The following is a 25,886-nucleotide window of genomic DNA, read 5'->3' as shown; positions in this document are numbered from 1 at the left end:
TATATATATATATATATATATATATATATATATATATATATATATATATATATATATATATATATATATATATATATATATATATATATATATATATATATATGTATGTGTGTGTGTGTTAAATGCAATCAGGCATCAATTTTAGGCAGATTTTTGCTATTCACAGCCCTGGGGATCCACTGTACATCGCTTGTGTAACATACAAAAAACAAAAAGATCACATTAAATTACAAGAATGGAAAAAAAAAAGAAGCTACACAACCAAATGGTTTAAAAGCAGAACATATTTCACCTGTTATATCAAATATGCACAATTGCTTCATTAAATCCTGTACATGACACAAAAGCACTTAAAAACTGTACAATGTCTGATAGTAGCTATTTACCCTTGAACATGTATGTTTTGGCACACAGTTGTATCCATCAACCCTGTACTTTGACATCTGTCCAGAATATTCCACGTGGTAGCTTTAAATATGCTTCGCTTATCAGTCAATTCAATTGAATGCATTTTTTACAATAGGCAATCAACTATTAAGCAGTACAATGCGATTCGGAACCTTAAAGGTTGAAGTCCTTTTTTAAGGATAATAAGCATCGTTTTTCAATGCTGACATCATCCCACATTTTTAAACCAGCACAGACTGAATGTGCGTGTGGCTCGTTTTGCAACTTTGAATCAAAAGCATGTGAAGGACCCTGACAACATGATTCATTTTTTTACATATATAAAACAACCAGTTTATTTACAAAATAAAAAGTCTTAAGAAGAAACAAATAATCCACCGTTTATTTGTGCTACTTGCCAAGCAGAAGCTACACCTTGTGTTGAGAAAGATACAAACAAAAAGCATTTTTTAATTTTTTTTTAAGAGGTATGATCCTGAAAACTAGCCACACTTTATATATACCACCCAACGAAAGCGATAATTGGAACAAAATATGGACAGGTGTTACACACGTAGGCAAAAAGTTAAAAAAAAATGCTTGAAGATGGGTTACCTTTAACATGCTTGTGTTTTTTTTTTCTAATTTCCTGAGGCAACTTTCACTTTAGCTTCTTGATTGACGCATTACGACTGATGCTAATTAGGGACACACCTTGGTTGAATAAATCCTCAAATTATTTTTGAGATTTGACATCATTTTTTATTGTTTTTGTTTCATGAGCTTATTTTTTTAATAGTTTTTCTTTTTTCGTCAATGATGCTCAAAGTGTTACCACTTTTGTGTTATTTCTGTGACAACTGTTTTTTTTATTTCTTTCATTGTCAGAGTGGTCCTCAAAATTTTGTCCACGTGTGTAACACTTAAGGAAAACGATTCTAAAGAAGAAAACGAGTCATCCTGCGTGAAACAAATATACACAGAGGTCAGGAAGTTTTGTTTACTGACTGTCACCCATTCCTGAACAGTCGAACATTCCCTGTTCCTGGAACGAGGAGGAATTCGGGAGGACATGCCTACATGGAAGCAAGTCTCGTCACCCTGACATCAACAGCTCTCTGGTGAGTGAATGGCTGTTTTTTTTTTAACCCCCCCAACAAAACAATTCAACCATCAATGACCCGAACATGATGGAAACAATAAACAAAAAACCTCTTTGCCTTCTCCTGAAAAAAGAATAATTTGTCTTCAACAAAAACAGTAAAAATGTACAAAATGGTGTTCAATGGCCTTTTGTGTTGAATTGTTCAAGTAGTTTTGGTACAGTGAGAGCATGGATGGAAAGGATGGAAGGATGGATAGTCTGTCATTGCGTTTCAGCCTCAGGGAGCCCAAATTGACTCAGGCAGGATGTTGTCTAAGTGGGCCTTGAGGATGGGGGGGCGAGTTCACTGGACACTGACCGGCAGTGAGAAAAAAAAAAGATATCATTACACCCATACTATACTGTAATATTAATATCATTACACCCATACTGTATACATCCCATTTAACCTGAGGTCATTGTGCGGTTTATGGATTAAGAAAGCATGCAAACCTGCACAAAAAGCTGCTCAACAGCAATTAAGAGAATTGAAAACCTTTTTTGTCTCCCAGTGGTTTCTCTTACTAAAAGTGTCATCTGAAAGTAAAGGGAGTGGCTGTGATTGGATCTAAGGGCTGTTTTGTCTTGAGGGGTGGATCTGACAGAGCTGCTTCTTTGAAAAGAAAGATGGCTGCCGGGGTGGGTGTAGAGCTGGGGGACAAGGCCCGCCATTCATGGACGTACACCTGCCGGAGTTGTTAAAATGCGTGTGGCGCCGGCCGGGGGGGTACGCACACCACTCGCCATGGCAACAGGCTGGATGGATGCGATGGGATCAAAGCAACGTGGATGGCTGCATTTGCAAGCTCGAGGATGCGGACCTTACCAGTTTGAATAGGCGGTGCCCTTTTGCGTTTTTTTTTTTTTTTGCCTGACTGATCGAGACGCACGACAAACGAGTCGACGTTTTCATTCGGGGATGGAACAACAAAAATATGTTCTTTTTCCTCTGTGGCGTTAAAAAGCAGCTGTTTAATCATTTGAGATTTGTCCCTGTGTTTGCTTGTGATGACTCCAACTTGGCACTAGTAATAATCATGTTCCGCAGGAAATTATCCAATTTCACGTAAATGGTCGCTCTTTGTTATCCATCTATGCCATTGATGTATAATGACAAGCAGAATAATATGAAACCATTTTCCACTACTGTGTGATGGCAGAAAGTACAAGTGATAAAATTCACTGGCTGGCAGTGAATTAGTTAATTGCACGACACATCGCTGGCATTGATCAAAGACTAAAATGGCATGACGTGCAGTGAAATCTGCCATTTCGCTGAACAACATTTAACTCATTCACTGCCAATGACGGTTATAGATGTTAAAAATCCATTTCTACTGATCTGGTAGTGAATGAGTTAATCTGAAAAACAGTTTGGGTTATAAAAAACACATATATGCTTATAAAAAAAAGTCCAACCCAATGTTTGTGTTAATTTGAGCCAAACTGGGTTGTTTTGGACAAAACTCCGCAAAATGCATCATTTTGTACAAGACAACCCCAAAAATTGTGATGTCCGCAGAAAGCGGGTTGAGCAAACCTAAATTTCAGGTCAGCCCAATTTTGACCAATAATTGGATTGATTTTGAGGCCCAGGCAATATTCTTGTTTCGGTACAGAATGGCAAATTGATTCAACATAAAAAAAAGCTAAGTTTACTCAACAAAATCTTGACCAGTTGCAATATAATTTTTGAATAATGGGAATTTTCCGTTTGTTGAGTTTTGCCTCAACAAAAACAAATGATGTCACTTTTGCCAATCCTATGTATGGGCTTTCTAATTAGATATCTACTGTACTGTTCAATCGCCAATCTGCTAGTGAATTACATTTGTGGGTCAGTTTTTTTTTTTTTTTTAATAATCGCAAACTAAGGAGAATTAAAATGTATTGAACAGGAAATGTGGATATTTCAAACATTTATCTAAATTTCTATAATTTTACATATCAGATAGCTGAAAGTGAATTCTATAGACCTGAGTGACAAAGTGATGTCATTTTACCGGGCAAAATTTTAAATTTTCAGCTTTTAAGCTAGGAAGCGCCAGCTGAGTGCTAAGTCAAATAGTGTATAAAAAAATTGTAAAAGTAGTAAACTAAATAATTTCTTATCAACCTGTAGATGAAATAGTCGTTTTTGTCATTTTGTGTGAGCCATAAACGTTAATATACTTACATATTATATTTGCAATCAAAATCCTATACGGGCTCGATTTTTACCTTCACTCATGTTCATTGATCAGATTATGCAATGTTTTTATGTTTTTTGCATCGGTCCAGTCGTCGGGTTTGGCAATCTTCGCAAGGAACTGAACAGCAAAAGCGGCGTACTGAAAATATGATTAAGATACAGTGCATTTTAGGTTGCATCTTGAAATTTCACCGAAAGCCGAATAAGCTTAAGTTTCCGTGACGAGTGTATGCGCCTCATCTCACCGGTCTTGGTATTACTGTTGCTCCCCTCAGGTTGGATTGTTTGCATAAGCAGGAAACAAGGGTGTCTCCTCTGCTCAAGTTGTGATAAACCTCTCCTCTTGTTTTATCAGGAGGCGCCTTCTCCCGTCTGAGCGTTGCAGATAGCTCTACAGACACTTTGCACTGTGTTTAACCCCCAAGTTCCTTTAACTCTGACAGCTTGACGTCTTGATGGGACAGGTAGAGCCAGATGGGTGACGTGCTAGCCCTCGTGACGCTTCTTGCAGGATATTTTGCGGGCCTCAAATCATCCCCTTGTCTGGCATATTCTTGTAGTGCTTTTTTTCTTGACTGTGCTCGTGTGAGGGATCGGAGTGATACTGTTGTCCCTTTGTGTCCGTTTTTATTTAAACAGCTGCTTTGAAACGTATCTTTATAACCCAATTCTGGGTGTTTGCCGCAATAAACGCCACGGAGAGAATGGATGCCACAGGAACGGGGTAGTGTCTTTAAAAGCGGACATTTTTCTGCTCCGCCATTCTTTATAAACGGCTCTGACGCTCCAGTATCCCGAAGGTGGTATCAGAGCCCTTACAGCTATTGTCGCTGTCAGACAAATATTTTAAAGCAGACGCTAACTCTGACGTCTCGTATTTAATTATCTGATTGCGGGATGCTTTGGACGTGTCAAAACACACACGGTAGTGGCAGTCTCTATTTTCGCTGGATTCCGTATAATAAGGCTGAGAAGGATAAATGCCGGGGGCTTTTGTTGCGTCATTCTCTCTTAAAGGAGAATTCAAATGTTTTTATATCTTTGAGAAGGAAGTGAAGCTGATGCAAAAGAAATAGTGCATCTGAGTGTTGACTATAAGGCTAAATATATGTATGCATGTGTGTAATTATACAAATGTAGACATACTGGGTATGGACAGTGACTGTTTCTCTCCATTCGTTCAAGCTAACAAGGCCATCCCTGAGCAGGGGGGAAAATCCAACCAGCGGTTGAACTTCGGAGTAAAGTGATGAGTAGTTTGTGCATTCTGTGTAAAATATTGTGGTGTTAAGAGAAACTGTCTTTAATCCTGAGGTGTGTGTTGTTGTTTTTTTAGCGTGTGCACACTAAAAAAAATGCTGCGTTGTTTTCCTCACCCACTCGCTGTGTAGCTGTGGATTTTGAGCAAATTTTGTGGGTTAGTTATTTTGACCCAAACGATTGTGTTCATTGAATGTAAAGTTGTATTATTTTTAACCACAGCTGTATTGATTACCTGGTAAACCATTTCTTGATTTTTTTTTTTTTCCCCCTTGGACCAAAACCTTAACCCAATGTATTGGTTCAAGTCATCAACCCATTGGGGTGGTCCCTTTTGGACCCTGTGCTGGGTTAGCTATTCTCACCCAATTTGGGTTGCTTTTGACCCAACAGTTAAGAGTGTGTGTGTGTGTGCCCTTTCTCATCGCCCGTAAAAATAATAATTAAAAAAACAAAACAATGCAAGACAAACGTTTTGATAAGACTCATCAGGGCGTCTGTTGTCTTTCTTCTAAATCACGTTTAGTTGTTGCACAAAGACGATTAGAAAGAAAGTCAAGACATATGGTCGAGAGTGTAAATATTGCCATCTGGGAAAGGCATTACCTTCTGATAGGATCACACATGTCATTGCACTACAGTAAGCAGTTCTGTACAGTATGGTACACAGCAAGCGCGGGATTAGCAAAGAAGGGGGTCGCCGCTGACAAGTGTGCAACAACACGAGTGTTATCATGACAAGAACACGCGCCTGGCCGCGTCGGAGGCGGAAAGTGCGAAGTTCAGTTTAAGGCGAGCTGGCGGGGCTGAGGGCGGGGCTGAGGGTGGGGCTGAGGGTGGGGCTGGAGGCGTCCGAACGGCTGTAATCGCTGAGGGAGCCGGGACGCGCGGCGTGGCCCGCCACCCCGCCGCCGACCCCGCCCACCCCGCCGCCGTGGGGCCTCTTGAGCATGCCGGGCTGGAAATCCGAGTGACGCCGGGCGTGCTTCATCAGGTGGTCGCTTCGCATAAAGCGCTTGTCGCAAAGCGGGCAGCCGAACTTCTTTTCTCCCGTGTGGGTGCGGTAGTGACGGGCCAGCTCGTCCGAGCGGGCGAATTTCTTACTGCAGTCGGGCCAGGTACACGGGAACGGACGCTCTCCTGCACAAGGCAAAAATAAGACATTATTAGTCAGTGGGTGTGCTATAATGCAGCCACATCTTCCTTTGACCCAGCCTGTTCATTTGTGTCGATTTTGTCTCAGCGGGACAACAAAGTGAATAGCATTCCACCCAAACACTTAAGACATCATTGGAAAGGCCAGGATGTCCTCTACTGGGTACACTGGGATGAGGATTTAGCTCAAATGAGGTAAACCATAAGACCATAAACAAGTGAACAGGCTAGACTACTGTTTAGTGTTAGCTCAATAAGCAGTAATGATATTCAATGTTTTGCCACCAAGGATAAAAAATATTTGTAAGAATTCTGCTTTTGTGTATCGAATTGTGTTGTGCCACCATTTGTGTTCAAATATCTCAGTTTTGCATTTATGCGCTTGTCACAATGTTCGTTTTTTATCTTGTACGAACCCTTCTGTCTTTTTTTTTCTTAAAATGTTGATAAAACGAACAAACAAAAACAATAACAAAATATATTTTTCTTAACGGGTTCTTAAACTGCGAAAAAGATGCTAATTTTTAGTCGTCAATAACGTTTTCCTTTATATTAGCATTGTCACAAATAACATTTCCCTTTATATTTTAGCATTAAGCTAAACAAAAAACTAATTTGGGTGGTGGTTTTAAATCTATGCCACAAAACAACTTGTAGTCTCTTTTGGGCAAAAATCCAATACCACTTTCAAGTGAAGGCCAGAAACGCCACCTAACTATGCTGTCTGAAACAATATCATGCTAACACACATCCCTCACAGGATTAAGGCCTCGTCATCATGTCAGGGCCAAAAGGTAAGCAGAGCTGCATTGAATGCACACAATACTTAACAAGCTCGATAAAGTCGATGATGTGTTCATACATGCAATATAGTAGTTTCACGTCATAAAAAGTTTTTAAATGAGAAATACAATTGCAGCCACTTGTCGCCAGGCAGACTTGGTAAGTCTAAATCATAAAAAGCCATATAAGCCAATGAAAAATGAGGACACGGCAATCACGCCCACGAGACAGCAAGTCAGACAACACTGCTTTGAGACATCAGTGTTTATACACATTTTTTTCACAGTTGCTATACAACCAGTGCTGCCAGCAAATTATGGTTATGCTTTGACCTATATTTATGTTTGTTTATTGCAAGTGGAAAAAAAATTGTCAACAACTTTAGTGTGTACTTTCAAGATGATCCAAAGCTGTCCTGATTAACTTTTCATCAATTGACTACAGACAAGAAAGCTTAGTTCAATCATTAAACACTTACAGATCAAACGATGTGATGAATAAATAAGATGGAAAAATAAGAAACCAAAGCGGTGATTAAAATATGTTAGTGAAAATCTTCTCTGCGCTCCTGAAAGAGAAATTGCTATCAATTCTGCATCAAAGTCGTGGGAGTGTGACCATGTGGTCCACAAATGACGTCATCCAATTTGACCTCACAATCGTCTGTCAAGGATTTTGACATGCGATAGCTTCATATTTGCGCTTAGAACAAGTTGCTTTTCCTTATAGCAAACCACAGTGACGCATAGCGGGACGCTCGTGGTTTATAACGCTTCATGAGTCTGACCGAAACCAGCACAGTTCATCTATTTTTTTTCCCCCAAAACTTATTCTGAAAGCTGATGCAGCCTTTCAGTATTAGAATCTTCATGATAAATATTTAATAGCCCTAAAAAACTGTGTCATGCTCGAGTGCCACAATTGAGTACTATATATTCCGATCTTTTCGCATGTTTTTTTTCCCGTAAATCATTGAGGATTAATTTCAGGGCAAATCGACTAATTTACTTTGTACTGTCTGTAAACTAGCAATTAGATAGTTTCCTTAACCAATCATGTTTCAGCTACCTAGTCTATACTAACAATAAGCGTGTACTTGAAAATAGCCTCGAACATACTTTTAGGCTAAATGCTAAAAACACAGGTTTTGTTACCATACTGTCTTTTGACAAGTATAACGTAAAATACAGTTTTTAGCAGTTATTTTACAATTGTTCACATTTATTTTCAAGTATGTTTGAATAGATTTGTAAGTTTCAGTGCTGTTGTGGTCAAATATATTTGCAAGCACACATGCACACTTAATATTAGGCGCATTCTCAATTATGGGCTCTATTCCTGTACTTAAGCCATATATGGGGCGCACCGTATGAAAGGGCACAGTCTCAAACATACGGTTGGCAATGAAAGGAAACAAAGTTCTATACAGTAAATGGTTGATTGCTCCCAACGTACGTACTGCACATAATTCCTGCATAATGTTCTAATTGGTTTATCGCTACTAGCGTACGTACTGTGTGTGTTCCTTCGCTTATCCCCGTCAGTCAGTCAAGCAGAGGGCTTACCAAAGTCGCTCAATAACATTTTTACAAATTTTGAGACTCGGTCCAGAGGATCTTAGGGCGCACTGCAGATTTTGGAGCAAATTAAAGGCTTTTGTTTGCAACTTACGATACAAAAAACACATAAAACAGAAGTTTTTTTTAACATTTATCTTACAGGTATGCTTGAAGTTATTTGCAAGTACGTTTTTAACTACATATTTGCAAGTATGTCCACATGGTTTGCTAGTCAAAATGTTTACTCCATGTCAGCTGCTCCACACTTCCGTGAGTAGATGTATTTTATTTAACCCTTGTGCAGTATTGACTGTTTTGGGGTCATTTTCTTCTGCATAATTCTAGGCAAGTAATAGCACACTCGTGAAAGTGTGATAACTCAAGCGGTCATGGCATTTAAAAAGTTGACATATTGTCACCATCTGGGTGAAATTTCAGCTGCCTAGTGCCTTTTTTCAATGCTTTCCCTTTGATGTGAAATGCTTTTGACATAAAGATCAAAGGATTAGGCAAAATACTACGCAAGGGTTATATGTCTTTTTTATGGCTTTTGTCATGTTATTACTACTGTTTTCATAATGATCACAAATTAAAAATGGGTTTTATCCCAATGGGATTTTCTATCGTTGTGAAGGGTTGAATATTTGAATACCATCAAGGAAAATCAGAAATATAAAGAGGGCCTTTAAAAGCGCTGTTACCCCGACACCGTTGAATTCTCCAGATGCATTCACAATGGTCGCCCCACCCATTTTCCAGCGTGTAACTATCTGCGAGTCGGCGAATGGGGAAATTACACCCTCCCCCCGTTCATCGGGCAATAAAAGTGGGCTTTGACACAAATCTACTCAAAGCCAGATGGCACTATATATCTTGTGGTTTCCTTCCATTCTATATAATGTGGAACATTGTGTATAGAGCCTGAAAACAGCCTTGCCATGTTTATGCTTGCCAATATATAGCGGCATGTGTTTCCCTTAGTACTACAGAGCAGAGTATTTTTCTTTGTTTTTATTTTGACATGACCTTTATTTCCCAGTTATGCATAGTGATGAAAAACAAGTCAACACGTTTGCATGTTCAAAGGGTGCCGTGACAAATGAGCGCATGAGAGCGGGCTTGCCAAATGCTTTCTTTGTTCTGCGGTTTCCCTCAAGGCCACAATGGAAAGAGTTGCTCCTCGGCATCGAGCGCTCCTCGTGCGCTACCTGATGCCAGCGTGTCTGAAGAAACGAGAAGTTCGTACGCGAGTAGCCTCGTACGCCATAGTCCCCGCCGCCCCCGCCACGCTGCAACAAAGCGTGCAGACAGACAGAGCAAGTCTAGACTGCCTGTTCTGTGTTCCTGCCTCTGACGCCTCACCTCAGCTGTAGGCGAACCCATTCTCCGTCCTTCCCACTTCTGCTCCCGCGGGCTCAAATGGTTCTCTTAATTTATGACAGTATTTCCAATGCAAAGTGCTGGAGCGTCTCTTCAGGATACAATTCAGAGCCCTAAATAATCTCAGCCTGCAGAAACATACTAGCGAGTGTTACTTCTATGTCCCTAATCTCATTGATGAGCATCGTGATGGTCTGATTTCATACCTTATTAGCAAGAGGAACAGCCGGCGCGGCCACCTGGCACTGCCAAAAAACAAGTTAGTGGCTAAAAAAGTGGAACTAAGCTCTACAGGCTGCTTAAGGCTCAGTAACCAGTGTAACAGATCCAACAGCATGAATATTTAACCAGATACCAGAGAGCCGGGCTGAGATGTCCTCAAGTCTTATGCAGCCATGACGCAGCCATGATGGAAGCATCACGTATCCAACGGCAACCCGCTGTGAGGCTTCAAATTATTTAAAGCTCCGGACATGTCCTTTTTTCACCTTCACGCTACGTAGCTTTTGGATAAATTCAACACCAGCACCAGACTTAACCTCCAAAAACCAGCGATGCCCAAATCATAATGTGGGATATTCACCAGGGGAACTTCCAGGAAAACTAGGGGAGTTTCAGGGAACAACTACTTTGATCCTAAGTGGAAATAAGGCAATGGCCGGGTGCAAACACAGCCATTAGTCAGCGTCTTGTCTGTAAGGAATGCGAGAAGACTAATTCACTCGTTCCGACCCTTTCAGCACATCAATTCACAAGCACAACATTTTTGAAGGTGGTTTTGGATAGCATCTGTTTAAAAAAGCCAAGCGTTCCAAAAAGGGAACTGAAAGTCATTCTCAGTTCTGTTTTTTGGGGGGGGATCGTCATACGCCTTGTCCTCAATTAATAAATGCCCAAGCCCAACTAACTAAGTGTTTTTAGGGCAGAAACGAGGCATCGAGGCATTCATCAAGGCATTTTTTTCTTGTCACTGATAGCCACTCATTAGTGTAAGCGTCAGAAAAATGATCAAGCCAATCGCAGCAACTATTTCTAATGCTCTGAATGCCAGAAACGTGGTGAGAAAACCACCTTCAAAATAAACCTGTTTGCTAAATAATATATGGACGCAAATGCTTTTATTTTGGAGTTTATCATGTCGCAGCGTAACAGCCTGACTGGATTGTCTACTCCAACTGTTGCTCCGAACTCCCGATACAAACAACGCCGCATTGTTTTGAAATCACATTCAATCACCAATTCACCACTAACAAATGACCTAATTACGTTGACATGAACACTGACATAAGCACCTGTTGCCAGGTGGCTCCATTACAGCTTGTCTAGCATAAATTAGCCGCTCCATATACAGTAGGCTGGCATTGCAGACATAAATGACTGCAGGGTTTTGATTCTGACAGCCTCACATTGTTGCCATTCCTGCTAATCAAATTTTAACAAACAATGCTGACTAAAATGTGCTGTTTAGGCAAATTCGTCTTATAGAAGTTTTCTGGGGAGAGTTTTGGAGGAGGAAGAGGAGCAAAGTAGTGTTCTGCTCTGCACAGTTTCAATTTAAGTTTAAAAAAAATGGTGATCATCCAAAAATTAGGTTCAGCATTTATAATTGAGTGGAAATGTATTATTTGGTCATCTGTGTTTACAATTATTATTAAAAAAAAAAGACATATGTCGAGACAGATTATTGGTACAGACTAATCCAGTGCTTCTCAATTATATTTTGCAAAACCCACCATAGAAAAGAGAAAGGTTTTCACGGCTCGCTGCCCCCACTTGCCGCGCTGGCCATAAATAAGATTATTATCTATAAAAATTGTTTCCTTTTTAAAATTGACAGAAGTAAAAAGCAAAACAAAAAAAACCTTTCAACAACTGTTTACTACTTTTTTACAGCATTTATACAGTTTAAATGTCCATGTGCCAGGGTGTCAAACGTGCGGCCCATGGGCCGGTTCTGGCCCACAAATGGGTTGAATCTGTCCGGCAAGATGATTTTCTAAAGTATAAAAATGAGCTGAATTTTTTAATAAGTGAAAAACTTGAAATGTTTCATGATTATTAGTAATGTTATTGTTTTATGATTCATAGTGATGTTGTGTTTTTACCATTTTGGATAGCATTTTTTTTAAAGTCACAAATTTGAAGTTGTTGTTTTAAAGTTATTTAAATACATATCATGTTTTTATTGGTGCGGCCTACTTGGGAATAGATTTTCCTCCATAAAGCCCCCAAGCTAATACAAGTTTAACACCCCTGGTCTAAGCAGAAAAAAAAACAAGTGCATCAAAGTGCCTGGAAAAAAAAGATGCCAATCCTTATTTTATCACCAAAAAAAAAAAAAAAAAAGCCTTTTCCCTGGGGTCATCCGCACCTCCCCTGGGCCTGCCCCACTATTTGACAAACACTGGACTAATCCATGCCTTTGTTACATCATGGCTGGATTACTGTAGTATACTTTATTCCTGAGCCAGCTGGTCCCTCCCTCAAGCTTTTCCAGTTGGTCCAAAATGCTGCTGCTTGCCTTCTAACTAAAGCTCATTGGTGGGAGCACATAAATCCAAAGTTTGAGTTCAATTAAGATTTTAAACGATTTTTAAAAAGATTTATTTGTCTTTGCATCTGTAAATGCTCCTGCAACTATTGTTTTTGAAGTGATACATAAAGCGGCTATGAAATCGCGTGTTTATGGTGCTCATCTCATGCATGTTAGTGAGGGGCGTGGCGGTGAAGCGACATTGAATCATAGGTAGTTTTAAAACCACAAACTCCCCCACGATCCCTACACATATAATTCTGCATTTTTTTTCTTGCTAGTACTCTTCATTTTTGTTTCATGAAGAGACCTATTTTCAAATGTGGTCAACAGTAGTCCACAGGCTGCCAGTTTATCTGAAAACCCAAATTGCGATAAGTGTACTAGATGAAGATTGCAGCTAATTCTGATTGGGTCATTTCTTAGCGTGTGTTTTGTCTTGCATTACCTGTTGCTTGATTCACATTTTCATATGGAATAATGCCATTCAGGTAGAAAATCATCTTTGGGTCTGTAAAAATAAATATATAGGGATTTGTGGTATAGAAAGAGGGCCAGTTTCCCTTACTGGCACACTCAACACACACACACACACACACACACACACACACACACACACACACACACACGGATTGGTTGTCCCATCCCTGGCTGTTTGCCACATCCAGGGTGTGGTTGGTCTTTCTCAGAATGTGTCAGTTCGAAAGGGCGGGGTGGCGGGGGGGGGGGGGGGGGGGGGGGGGGGGGGGCAATGCAGAGGGAAGAATTGCCTAACGAACACAGTGACCCATTTACCCATAAAGAAAATTACATCATGTGATGCCAACTGTACCTCTACCAAGAACTGTCATGGGGCGGGGTGGGACAGGGGGGTGGGGGTAGGGGTGGCACTAGTGCTCCATGCAATGTGATTATGTCACAGGTACTGTGGTTATACAAGCATTCGCTCTGAGGCCACTGGGTCGGTAAATAAACAGCTTATCTCTGACCCTCCCCCACATCCTTAGTTCATTCACTCCTAAGACCCGGAGATCATCGCTTTCCGCAGAAAGGGTTAAACCGGAGTCGACAAAGCCCGCCCGGTCCCAGCGAAGGCGAGATCTAATCACTTCTTTGACATGAGCAGCAGTGCGACAACTTGGCGCGGTCACCTGCTCCAGCAAAACGCTCCGGCATATCAAATAGAAGCAGATAACATTCCTGCTGTGTCCTCGGGCATGAAAGCAACATGTGACACCACCAAAAGAGCACAAAGACATCTTGTAGGGTGGGAAAGGAGGGAAAATTTTATAACGTGACTATATCTCTGCAAATCTGAGACAAATACACAAAGTGTAGACTAAACCTGAGTGATTTTTAACATCTGACGGAGCTACATTGGTTAGCTCAATGCCCATCAGTGCAGCAGTCACTTCGCCTCAACTGTTTAGTGGTCAGGCAGGATGGCAACAAATAAGAGAGTAGTTGGCTCGGCACACTTGTAAAATATGCTTGCGCAGACTATGACCTCTAACCAACCCGGAGCCCGCCTCTCTGCCAGCAGACAACCACCTATGGCACTCTGGTCTGGATAGTATGAAAATGACTCGAATGGGAACTGAGATGATGATGATGGCATTTTGGGTGCAAGTAATATAGATTGTCTTATGAAGTATTGGCTCTATGCTTCAACTGTGGAAAAAGGATTGGATTCAATGAAAAAAATGCTTTGATATGAATAAATTATCATTGGATAAAAACAAAACAAAGTATACGATTTTTGGTACCAGATAAATTACACATCAAGTCAAAATGACTGTTAATTCAATTGAAATAGAAAGGGGAAATGACACAAAATTGATGAAAAAATATGCTTGAAATCACAAAAACGAAAATATCAGTCAATCAATACTGTATCAGGTATCGTGTATAAACCAATTGATCTCCTAAATACACAATTATCATACATGTTATACAATTTATTATTAGTGCCATATTTGACAGAGCAATACTTAGAAAATAAACACTGTCGATCTTTTAACTAAAAAAAAGCACTACAAATTATTAAACGTTCCAATTACAGTATACAGAATAAACTAACCAATTGTTTATCAAAAGAACATTTTTAAATTCTTCAATTTAGTTGATTTTAAAACAGCACAATTAAATTCGGAACGGTCATTACGGTCTAGGGGGTGAAGGTGTCTCTAACAAAAAAAGAAAAGGACAAACATAAAGCAAGTGTGTGTTTTACACCGATCAAAGACATACTGGTCTCGGTGAAAAAAACAGAGTCCGTCCGATCCGAACCAAGATAAGACAGAGTAAAAATGCCCTTGATTCCAAGACAAGACTGAGACCCTTAAAAGGGGGGTCTCCAGCTCAGTCTCGATACAAAGATCCATCTCAACAACTAAAACTGTATTGTGGCACTCTGCATTTTTTCAATTGTATGTTCTATGTAGAGTGGAGTCAGTGTCAAGTGTAGAGAATTGACATTATTTGCGTTAAAATGGAATGTAAAAGTCAAACAGGAAGAGGGGACTGCAAGCAACATTTGTGCCATAGTACGTTAATCTCCTTGGTTTAGTTTTGTGGAAAGTTTTGTGCTGTCTCGCTGTCAGAATATCGCAAATCAGTAGAATAACTTAAGGATAGTGCATTGAATACTACGGTACACGAAAAAACCCTCGAAGAACTGCGGTTCTTCAGCGTCTCGAAGGACAAACATCATACTGTCTACTGCATCCCAAAACCCTTATCCTTGGTATCTATCAATCTTGTACCCTTATTCGCAACAGCGAGTGAAACACTAGCAACAAAGGGCGGGGTCAGGTACATGTGATGGAAACCCAACGCAAGCTTCTCAGGAGAGGACATGAAGATCTCATATCTTTTGTCGTTATTGAGAGGAACCATTGAATAGACTGCCAGCCCTTGTGGCCTTCTAGCTGTTTGGTTGTGAACAATAGCGGCAGCCTGGCTCCCAGCAGGAGGACCTCTCCTGTAATGCATTTCAATCAGATGGGCTGCGCGTACTAACCGTAACGCTCTTCCCTCAAGCTGCACTGCACGGAGGTATCGACACTCAGTCTGGAGACACGTAGCGAGGTTGCCTTTGACCATCTGATTCCTGCATACACTTAGGCGCGCATTACTTCATCGTCTTAACTCTTAAGGGAGCGGCAGGGATGGCTCGTCTGCATTGACCAGCTCATCAAATTTGCCTCAATTAGTTTGAGTGGGTACTCTCTTTCGGCCTTGAGAGTATGCTCAAACAACCTGCAGTCTCCTTTTATCTTTTCAATCCTGGTTAACTAAGGACACGCAAACAGTTGTGGCCATTATTATATGTTGAGTGTCTCTGCAGAAGCAGGTGCAGGTACGAATGCCCCATTACCTGGAAATGGTGGACCCCCCAGCTCATACTTTGCTGATGGAGTCTGACATTGGAGCTCATATAAGATACGCAACTTTGGGGAGCCCAGGAGAAGAACAGCAACACCGTTTATAAACCCTGAGAGGCCCCGGCACTGCTCGATAAGACGGGATACAGACAGAGATAATGCTCGGCTTCTACTTGATGGAAGTAGTTTGGCCCACTCCATTTTAACCGATTGGTTTGTTGCGGTTGTTTATGACATGATCGCGGCAGGCTGGAGCCTAGAAACGCAAACCTTTGAAAGCAGATCTCAGGATGGGAGTTTTGATGACAAGTTATCATCTAAACCAGGGGTCCCCGACCTTTTTAAGCGCTTGAGATTTACTTTTATTGTGGACTGGGGGGGTTAGTGACTGAAGACGCAAAGTCCTTCCTCACTACAAAATGTAATGTCAATGGTGGCCAGAGGTGACGCCAAAAGGCATAAATCCAGCCGAACAAAGCACAAATGAACAAACTGTTAAAGGATAAGATAAATCAGTTCCAAAACATCATGATTTAAGGTGCGGCCCGGTAGCACTTAATCCACAAACCGGGTCGTGACCCTGGGGACCGCTGAATTTTAAACTATGAAAATGAAGGACATTTGAATGCTTCACCAGAAAAAAAGAGCGGGGGTGATCAATGCGTTGTTTGTCAAGGTCATATTGGTAGATTGGTAGACATGACATCATATGTCACCCCCCCCCCCCCCCCCCCCCCCAAAAAAAAAAAAAACACGCTATAGTATACCATTAATTACACCGAAATAACTTATGTTTTTATTTAGGGTTAGAAATGCATTTTCGATATTATTTTACCTGTGACTTTATGACAGCTGGTGTGTGTGTGCTACAGTGGATGATTACATCATGCTACATGTACATGCCTTCGCCTTGGCCATTTTTGGTATAATATTTATGTTGTTCTCACTGTAGTCGTAATAATTTAAATCAATAAAACTCAAGTTGTAGTAGTTGGTTCATGCTATGATGATTAATCCATTGTAAAGATATTTTGCACGTTTTAAGTTTCGTATTGTAGTCGCTAGATGATATTTTAGAGCCGCTGTCTTTGGAAGTACTAAGCTAATATTGCTAATGCTGGTAAGTGTGCATTCTACTTGTGATGCTGAGCTGCTTTGGCGGCCTATAATTTTAGCTCACCGGTAGCGCTCTGCATTCCCAACCCAAAGGTTGCAGACCTCCAGCCCCAATACTTAAAAAAAAAAAAAAGTAGATTACAGGAGGTTGGCTGCTCAAAAAGTAGAACTTGTGGCAAAAAAAAAGTTTGGGCAACCCTGTTATAGATGTTCTTTCCCAGATACTGATATACTATCCCACTTTTCTGCCCTTTCCTCATTCACAAATTCTCTTCGCCTTGCGAAAAGAGCCACACCCCAGTGTGGCCGACAAACACACATGTTCTGGTTTACCCCAACAAGGGGACACACCTTACATACCATAGTGCGCATATGCAACCGTGCAAGAAACTAAATACCCCTTTAGCTCCGTAGCTTTCGTCTTGAAGCAGAGTACAACAACTCACAGATGGGACCCCGTGATTGCCTAACAGGGGTGCCCTTTGCCTCAAAGGTCTCATCCCTTCAAACGCTAATCAGATTAACAGCAGATGCAGCTGAATACAGTAAATGACCTACATCAATGGAGGGCATTTACAGTGAATATATACCACAGCTCACCCCGCCCCCTACCCTTCCGCATTAGGCGCTCTCATGTCTTTTGCGACAGAGCCGTTGCTCGCGTGCATGAAGTGCTTTGTTGCTCTTTGAACGGTGCGCCTTTCCACAGGTCTGAATCCTTTTCTTCCTGCCACTGGTAATGAACACCACCTCGCAAGTCCTCGCCGCCACAACACAACACGCCCCAGCACCTATTTTCTTTTGCGGCCCGAAGGCTGTTGGGAGGGGCCGCTGGGTGGGAAGAACAGAGCGGCTTTTATAGGAATAATCCAGCGCTACAGTACCTAAAGAATACACGGGCCTGTGGGCGATCGAAAGCAGCATGGCCGAGGAAGTGAATGACAGGGGCCTCTCTGTGTTAGGAGTGGCCATCATGCGTGCCTGGACGCTTAATCACAGTTAAATCGGGTTTATGCTCCGACATTAGCCAAGAAATATCCAGTTAGCTCTAAAGTGCGCGTACTGTATGTAGGTTACAATATGAATGTCACATGTATCACAGGCATCGTGCGTCCTTTACAGTGAGGTAATGCAGCACCGCATGATTCGAACAGGCGCAGCAGTGGTTCCACTTTGGTGTTATTTACATCCCCGGGATCAAGTGGATTAACTAATACCTTGTTTCCACCGGACGCATAAAATCCAGCTGCACTGACTTCAAGCAAATGTTATATTCAGTGTACAGTATTTCAGGTGATGGAATGATCACGAGGCTCAATGGAGCTTAAGGTTTTAAAAAATATGTCAAGTACATCTGAAGTTCAATTCGATGCAGGCATGTTTCATATGGATCAAGTTTTGAACCACAGTCTTCGTTTGATTGATGCCCAGTGGATTTTAGTCCAACAGTGGTGATCTGACTGAAACAGAAAACTCGGTGGAAATGTTGCTTGTTGGCCATGCGTGGTGTTACCAGATGTTCCACATGAAAAACCAGGATGGTACCATTTTGTAGAAACTCAAAAATACAAAAAAAAAATGCTTGAGGCATTTTTTTTCTTTCTCCAAATACCCACTGCCAATGCACACATCAGAAGAAATATCTCAAGCAAGCCACAGCAACATTTGTACAAATGACTTCTTTTCGCACTGCAGTGCTCCATATAGGCTGGCGTGATAAGACTTCCCATACTTTGATGCTAACAGCCTGACACTTTAGCAAACTAAGCTTCCCTGACCTTGGCCCAAACAATTGGCTAGCTGACTGGACTCAAAAAATAATAATAGTGAATCTGCGATTACTTTAGTCCCTTAGCACCTCAAGTAAATGATTAATTTAGGTGTTTAAGTACCAAAGTAATCAACTACGTAGTACAGGTACATTCAGGTAATCAAATACTGCAGTACTTAAGTATCTCAAGTAATCAATTCTGTACTAAAGTAATTTAATTACTGCAGTACTTTAATATATAGGTAAATGATTACTTTAGTACTTAATTACTCAAGGTAATTTATGAAAGTAATCGTATACTTTAGCACTGAATTACCTAAAGCAAATGATTAGTTGAGTACTTATTTACTTAAACTAATAAATTATTTTAGTATTTCATTATCTAAAATAATTGATTATGAATTACTTAATTACTTAACACAATCACTTATTTTTGTATTTCATTATCTAAAATAATTGAATATGAATTACTTAATTACTTAACACAATCAATTACTTGAGCGCTTAATTATCAAAAGTAATTGATTACTTTAGTACTTAATAAATTAGTACCAGCCATTTTTAGATCCTCCTTTAGCCAAACATTTGAAAATATAAAAAAAAACAAATAAGTGTCTTGAATGTTTAAAACAAAAAACAAAAAAAAACTAAAGCAAGTAATTAATTACTTTACTACTTAATTACCTACAAGAGCACCTAAATTACTTTAAATTACTTGAATGTGTAAAGTCATTGAGGATTTTAGTAATTCAGTATCGGCCGTTCTTAGGCAGCCAAATACTTGGGATTTAATGTTCTTAAAAAAAAACATAAAAATCTGCCTTTGGGATCGAATGAGATAAACTATGCGGCCAGCATTCCTCAAAGCCTCATGTTTGCAGGAAACAGGAAACTGCTGAGTTGCACGCAAATATCAGTCAGCTGAGAGGGGGTGGTGGAAATCCTGCCATATGGCAGGTAGACACACTGACCTCTTGTGCCCACGTAACATTTTAACTTCGGACGAGACCCAGACTCGAGCAAGTGCGGGAAAACCCCGTCCCCGCCCCGCTACCTCATCCCAGCCGCTTCGGAATACTGTGCTCTCTTTGTGGCGGCAAATGTTCAACCGCTGGAAGAGCTGCAGTACATATAATCTTTCTCTGTCGCTCCTTTTTCCTGTGTGGAAATTGTGATAATTAAAACAAATGGCCTCCGCTAATCGCCGCTTCACACGTGTACAGAAAAAGAGGGCAAGCATGAATAAGGGCTTGTAAATGATAGTGGATCTGTGCTGCCAGGTGTCGCCACTTCTTTTTTTTTTAGGGCGGGCAAAAATAAAGCTATACAAGCATGTCACTGTATCAGAGGTACCCACAGCAGACCACAAAAGGGGCCCAGACAAAACCTCAAACCAGCTGTAAAATATGCCATTAGGCGCTTTGTCTTTAAGGATTATTGACCCTGTTCCTCCTCGGTGATGCCGAGCATTTTTGAAGGAGCTCCTATATAGCGTCAAGACGGCCTTTTGTGAGGCCACTTAGCAGGGGGGCACAGAAGGCTTGGCCCGTTGTTTTATGAAAACGCGACTCGTAACGAGCTCGTCGGGGTTCCACGTCTCCTTTGGAATATAGCGGACTGCGTGACATAGCCAGAGCCCGGTAATAAGGCACGCACGCGGTACACCGTGTACTCGCCAACCACAAGACGCCACCAGAAGCTCGTGGGAAAGCCGAGCGACATCGTCGGGATGCGAGGATGGCAACAAAGCTGAATATAAATCGGAGATTGTGATGACACCAGGAGGTCAGTCCGATGCTGTCTGGTAACCTTGGACACCCCCGGCACAAATGCAGTGCACTTGGATGGGTGATTTAAAATCACCGTCTCCATCCTGGAGCCTCTCGTGCTGAGCGTTGGCAGACACGCATAAAACTTAAGTAGAGCCCGCTTTAATAAAAAAATAAATAAAATAAGCGGCACCCTAAGATGTCGTTCCGGGAACACAACTAAAAATGTGCTAGCTAGCATCCCAAAAATATACATTTATACAAGGGTTGTCACTGGTGAATATTTTTAGAACCCATTCTGTTGTTTAATCGAATAATCTGATCAAATCGTAATTTGTGTCAAATTGTGTTTAGCATATTTTGTCAATTACTATATAATTCACCGAATGTTTGTATTTATTTGGTACTGCTTATTGATTAAAAACAGTTAAACAACAATTAATATCAAATGAGAGGGACTGCCCTAACCAACTATTTGAAACCGATTCGGTTAGCAAATGTCTTATTTTGTTTATACATAAATAATAATGAGTCTATTTTCATGAAGGACTACAAAAATATAATTAATGATTACTGCTGAGAGGCTAATATCAGAGGTTTGGGTTATTTTTAACTTGATTTTTTTTACTTGATTATTAGAATATTTGTCACTTAATTAGTTGATTAATTTGACAACTATTTTTGATAAATTAATACATTTGGACAGCCCTATTTCCAATATAATTACCTCTGACAGATGTGTCAGCATGTTGAGAATTTCAATCTCTCAACTGATTATATTCTCAGATTTCGTTCATCCCGTATGAAAGCACGTTTGCTTTTACTTTGGAAAACTGATCATCATTTTTGACTATTTTCTGACATATTACAGACCAATCAAGCAACCAAATCAAAATTTCTTGATCATCAATTAATCGTTTAGAGACATCATATCGTCAAATCGCTAAGAAGTGCAACCTCACGACTGAATATAGTCTCCGATTTCTTTTATCCTGTATGAAACCACATCTGCTTTTACTTTGGAAAAAAATGGTTTGCTTGATTTGTTTTTAAGTTTCTTTTAAAAAAAAAAAAAATTGAATTATTCTTTTGTCTGATCCGACTTAAGAGGAGGAAACATATCCAGAAAACTAATGACATAAAAATACAATGAAAAAAGTGATGGTCATACGGAGTGCAGTCGCGAAAACCGAGGCGAAACTGTTACCAGTATGATAGCAAAAAAACAAAAAGCAAAATTAACCCAAAACGTCATTGGGAAATGGCCACAACATTCATTAAATAAAAACAAACCTTTTAACACACACGACTTTCAGAAAAAGGTCAGAGAAAGTATAACTAAATCTCCCTTCCTATAATGTATTGTTACTTGGTTAATTTTGAAAGCGTAATGATAGTTTTTAAGCCCTAATCTACATGTAGATCTGGTTTGAGCACCTCTTCCACTGCCAACTCGCATAAACAAAGACCGCAATGACGGCATTTACACAAGTAGGAACGTCTGGTACTTGGCGCTCTTTGTTGGGAGGCTATAAAAGTGTCCCCCCCCCCTCCCACTCTGCAATTACAGGCTGGAACCGACTCCACTGCCGATCGGCGCTCTCTTCGCTCGACTAGTCGGATCTGGGAGGAAAGCACAGTCAGAGTCTGGCTGTGTGAAAAGCACTGCAAGGTTGGCTGAGGCAGCTCGGCTGAACTCAGATGACCCACATTCTGTGCCCGTCCAATGGAAGGAGCGGAAAGGCTCGTTATTCGCGCAGATTGCGAGACACGCGCCAAGTGCGAGTTGCGGGAGGGTGTCCAATCGCAACCTTTGCTTTAAGGAAGAAATAGGCAAAGGGACTGGGATATTGTATATCATTTGTATGAGGGGAAAGTAACATATTTGACACCGCTGCCTCTTTCGCGCTAACGTCCCTCCCAAAAATTGCAGCATCAGCTGTGTGCGCGTTGACATTGTGGCGGGTGGCATCTCGTGACCCAATAATTTGATGCATGAGAGGAGACATCTGGTGTGATGTACAAAAATGCTCAGACGGCCACACGTGCTTTCAACACAACAAGGCGGCAAATGTTGCGTCTCCTTCCTTTCTTTTCGTTCATGACCGATGGCTCTGATCAGATTTTTTTTTTTGTACTTTGTTGGCGAGACTCTGCACGGATGCCAACATACAATGTATAATAGTTATACAAACAAATACTCTTTGCAAAGGATGAATATGATTTTTTTTTTAAATTAAAGTCATCACTATCACATCTTCTTACCTCATGCACACATGCACCTTACAAATCCTGCACAGTGCAGGAAAGCTGATAACTACATAATATTTTGACTCATCATCCTCATAGTATATAGTTTCTTCCACTCCACTTTATTAATGCTTCATTATCATTGCCCTTATTGTCCTATTACTGTTTGTAATTGCCTACTTGATTATTTACTCTATTGTGTGGAATGTAAGTCTGCTCTGGGAGGTGAACAGAAAAAGAATTTTATTGTGTAGTGTTACTATGCACATGACAATAAAATTCTTGAATCTTGAATAATCGTCACGTAAAAATGGAATCCCATGTACCTAAAGCTCAGGTAACAACCAATCACTGCTCACCTGTTTTCCAGGTCAGGTCATGTGACTCCAAGCTGAGCCGGGATTTGATAAAGTTTTAACAGATGCCAGAGACAAAACCGTGGATAAGAAAGTCTAATCATTCCAAAATGGTCCCTACTTTCATCCTGTTGGAGCTACTCCTCTGCCAAGCTCATGTGTGACGCCACAGTTTTAACTAGTTTCAACTGGTAAGTGTCCCAAGGGTATGACAGTGCCAAAAGAAAATCCTACAGCGACACAACAGTATAACTTAAATCACCTATCTGTTTTCATGCAAAATTGCCCTAATCTTAACTGTGCTGCTTCACCATTTGTGTTCATATATACATATTCTAAAGCGGTGGTTCTCAACCTTTGTAGCGGAATCCCTAGGTGTACTTTATTCAGGAACACGTACTGATAGTAAGATTTTTTTTTTACTGGCTCATCTGTTAGAAAATTATGTCAGCAATGACAACAAGCATCCATATGAAAATTAACAGTATAAATATAAATCGTTTGCCAAAGGAACTGCCAAAGGATACACAAAACAATGTACCTATATGTTGCCTCATGTTCCAATTAATTTGCTCGTAATTTGAAAAGCAAAATGCACTGTTCCCGTCACTGCAATTACATTTGCTGATAGCTGAAAAAAATCCTGTTAAAATCTGACCAATCTGACGTGCCTTCACAGAACGCAACTTGAAATCTGCCGGGGTTTATAACACCACAACGCCTTTACCGAATATTTCATTCCATTCTACCAATAAGCCAAAGTGTTTTATTTGTTTGATCTATACAAGGTCTAATTCTCTTTGTGTTACACTGAGCCTGACAGACAACTTCACGTGCGAAACTGTTGCTTACTGTGAGGCCAGTTCAGATCAAAGCAACTGCCACCATGACAGTGCATAAGCATTTCATTCCTATTGGAAATAACTGGGTCATGATGTATACAATTTCCATATAATCATGTCAGCGTTTGTCAAATCCGAGATGCATAAGCGATCACCTATTATGCCATTCGTGTACTTGTCAACAATGAGTAGGCGCGTAATCTGATCACAAAGCAAGGCGGGGTTGCAGAGCCCGTTTCATCTTAGAAGGCTGTGATAAAATGAGGCTTTCCTTTCAACACAATCACCTTTGTGAGACCGGAACGTGAGCGCTGATTATGGTGCATGTGTGCCATATGTGCTGCAGAGGGGTGTGTGCGATGGAAAGGGAAGGGCTCGGAGGAGCTGCGGAGGGAGGCGAGGCTCCTCGGTCCGGTCTGCGCTCAGCTAGTCGAGTCTGTTGCTGGCCAGATCAGCTGGCAGCCCGTCTAGCGGGGGTGTGGCACATCACAACAAAGGGCTTTGGGCAGACGCGGCTCTTATCAAGCCCTATTTGACTCGCATCTACATCCTTGACCAGCCCTCCTTGTGTGGCTTATCCACAGGAATGCAAACATATGGAGCTCCTGGGAGAAGGTCACTAGGATGCGGTGCACTTGCTGAACTTTGAGCGTGCCCGTGCAATCATTTCAGCAATTGAAGTGGTTGCAATTAGTGAGCGCATGTAACAGAGCAAGATAAAGAAAACAAGGGCCGGAAGTCTGCATTGTGTGTGCATTGGCGCTGCAGCTCGGCTTATAGCGAGGGGAGGGCAGCGAAACGCGAGTGGGAGTGGGAGTGGCACTATTTTCGGCTCCCACCCACCCTCCCTCCGCGCAAAACCAAAAAGCAAAGTTCACCCAAGTTGAAGGGAACAATGAGAGCCGACGAAACACGTACACACAATGAGCAGCACGCGAAAACGCGCAAAAGCACGTCCAACACGCCACCACAAAGAGCACATGTGCAACTGACCTGTGTGCGTCCTTAAATGCGCCTTGAGGTGCGAGGATTTGCCATAAACTTTTTCGCAACCCGAATAGTGGCATTTGTGCTTTTTCTGCGGGGACTCGGGCTCGTTGCGACCTCTCGATCTTTTGCCCCTTTGTTTGAGCGACGGATCCGAGAGGGCGATGGTAGGTGTGGCACGGTTCGCATCCTCCGTCGGTGTGCCGGCCTGGCTCTCCTCCCTGCTCTTCGCCTGCTCGCCCTGCACGCCGCCGGGACTCTGCTGGTTAAAATCCGCCAGGATCCTGGCCACCACGTACAGGGAGGAGTTGTCCTTCACCACGGGCTCTTTGGCGTCCTCCGGGTTCCTCATGGGGGAAGGCGACGGGTTCTCCGGCTTCATCTCCCGGTTGTTGCCCCTCGGAGCATGGACGACCGCGCGGCTGGACATGGAGACAAGGCACTCCGCTGCGAAGTGATCCATGATGTCTTTCAAAGAATCCCCCCACACTATGACATCCAAAAAAAGCGAGCGATGGCGTGGGGTGCGTGGGGGGGAGAAATGAACTTGTTCCGTGGTTCCCTTTGTGTGGCGGATAGAAGGAGGTGGTTCTCATCAGAGAGACTTTACGCTCTTCATACCCTGCTCTCCGAGTCTCGTCAGTAATAACATCCTGCGTGACGATCCAAAGCGCGCGCAAGTCCCCTCCAAGTGAACGAGGCGAAAACAAAAAGGAGCGAGTCTTCGTTTAGTGCGGAAACTCTTTAAAGTTGGATGTGGGAACTCGTCCCATGGTTGCTTCAGACGCTCTCCAGCATAGTGAGAGTGTCTCCGAGCGCCTGTCCCTGCAGCTTGTATCCATGCTGGGGGCGTGTCCTGCACCGACACCGCGTTGCTGCATCGTCACCGCGCCGAGCGCTCATTGGGTGCAGCGTGGCCCCAAAAGACTCCCGACACGCACGCACTTTCAAAGTCTCGCCACAGGTTGCCACTGGTGCGTTCGCATGGGCATGGGAAAGTCGCGTTTTGTTGCTCTG

General features: G+C 41.7%; 1 protein-coding gene across 1 annotated transcript; it reads right to left on the bottom strand.

Annotated features, from left to right (window-relative positions):
* Window positions 1–86: 86 nt before the first annotated feature.
* On the bottom strand, window positions 87–25,735 carry klf13 (Kruppel like factor 13). Its single transcript, XM_088416800.1, has 2 exons — window positions 24,876–25,735; window positions 87–6,122 (listed from the first exon to the last, which is right to left on the bottom strand). Exons 1-2 carry the CDS (start codon window positions 25,330–25,332, stop codon window positions 5,770–5,772), a joined length of 810 nt encoding a protein of 269 aa, XP_088272926.1. The 5' UTR covers window positions 25,333–25,735; the 3' UTR covers window positions 87–5,769.
* Window positions 25,736–25,886: the final 151 nt, after the last annotated feature.

Source organism: Hippichthys cyanospilos, chromosome 6, assembly GCF_059441005.1.
Source record: "Hippichthys cyanospilos isolate Australia breed blue-spotted pipefish chromosome 6, RoL_Hcya_1.0, whole genome shotgun sequence".
Lineage (NCBI taxonomy): Eukaryota > Metazoa > Chordata > Actinopteri > Syngnathiformes > Syngnathidae > Hippichthys > Hippichthys cyanospilos.
The sequence above is the reverse complement of the archived record's forward strand: the minus strand, read 5'-3'. Positions and strand labels throughout refer to the sequence as shown.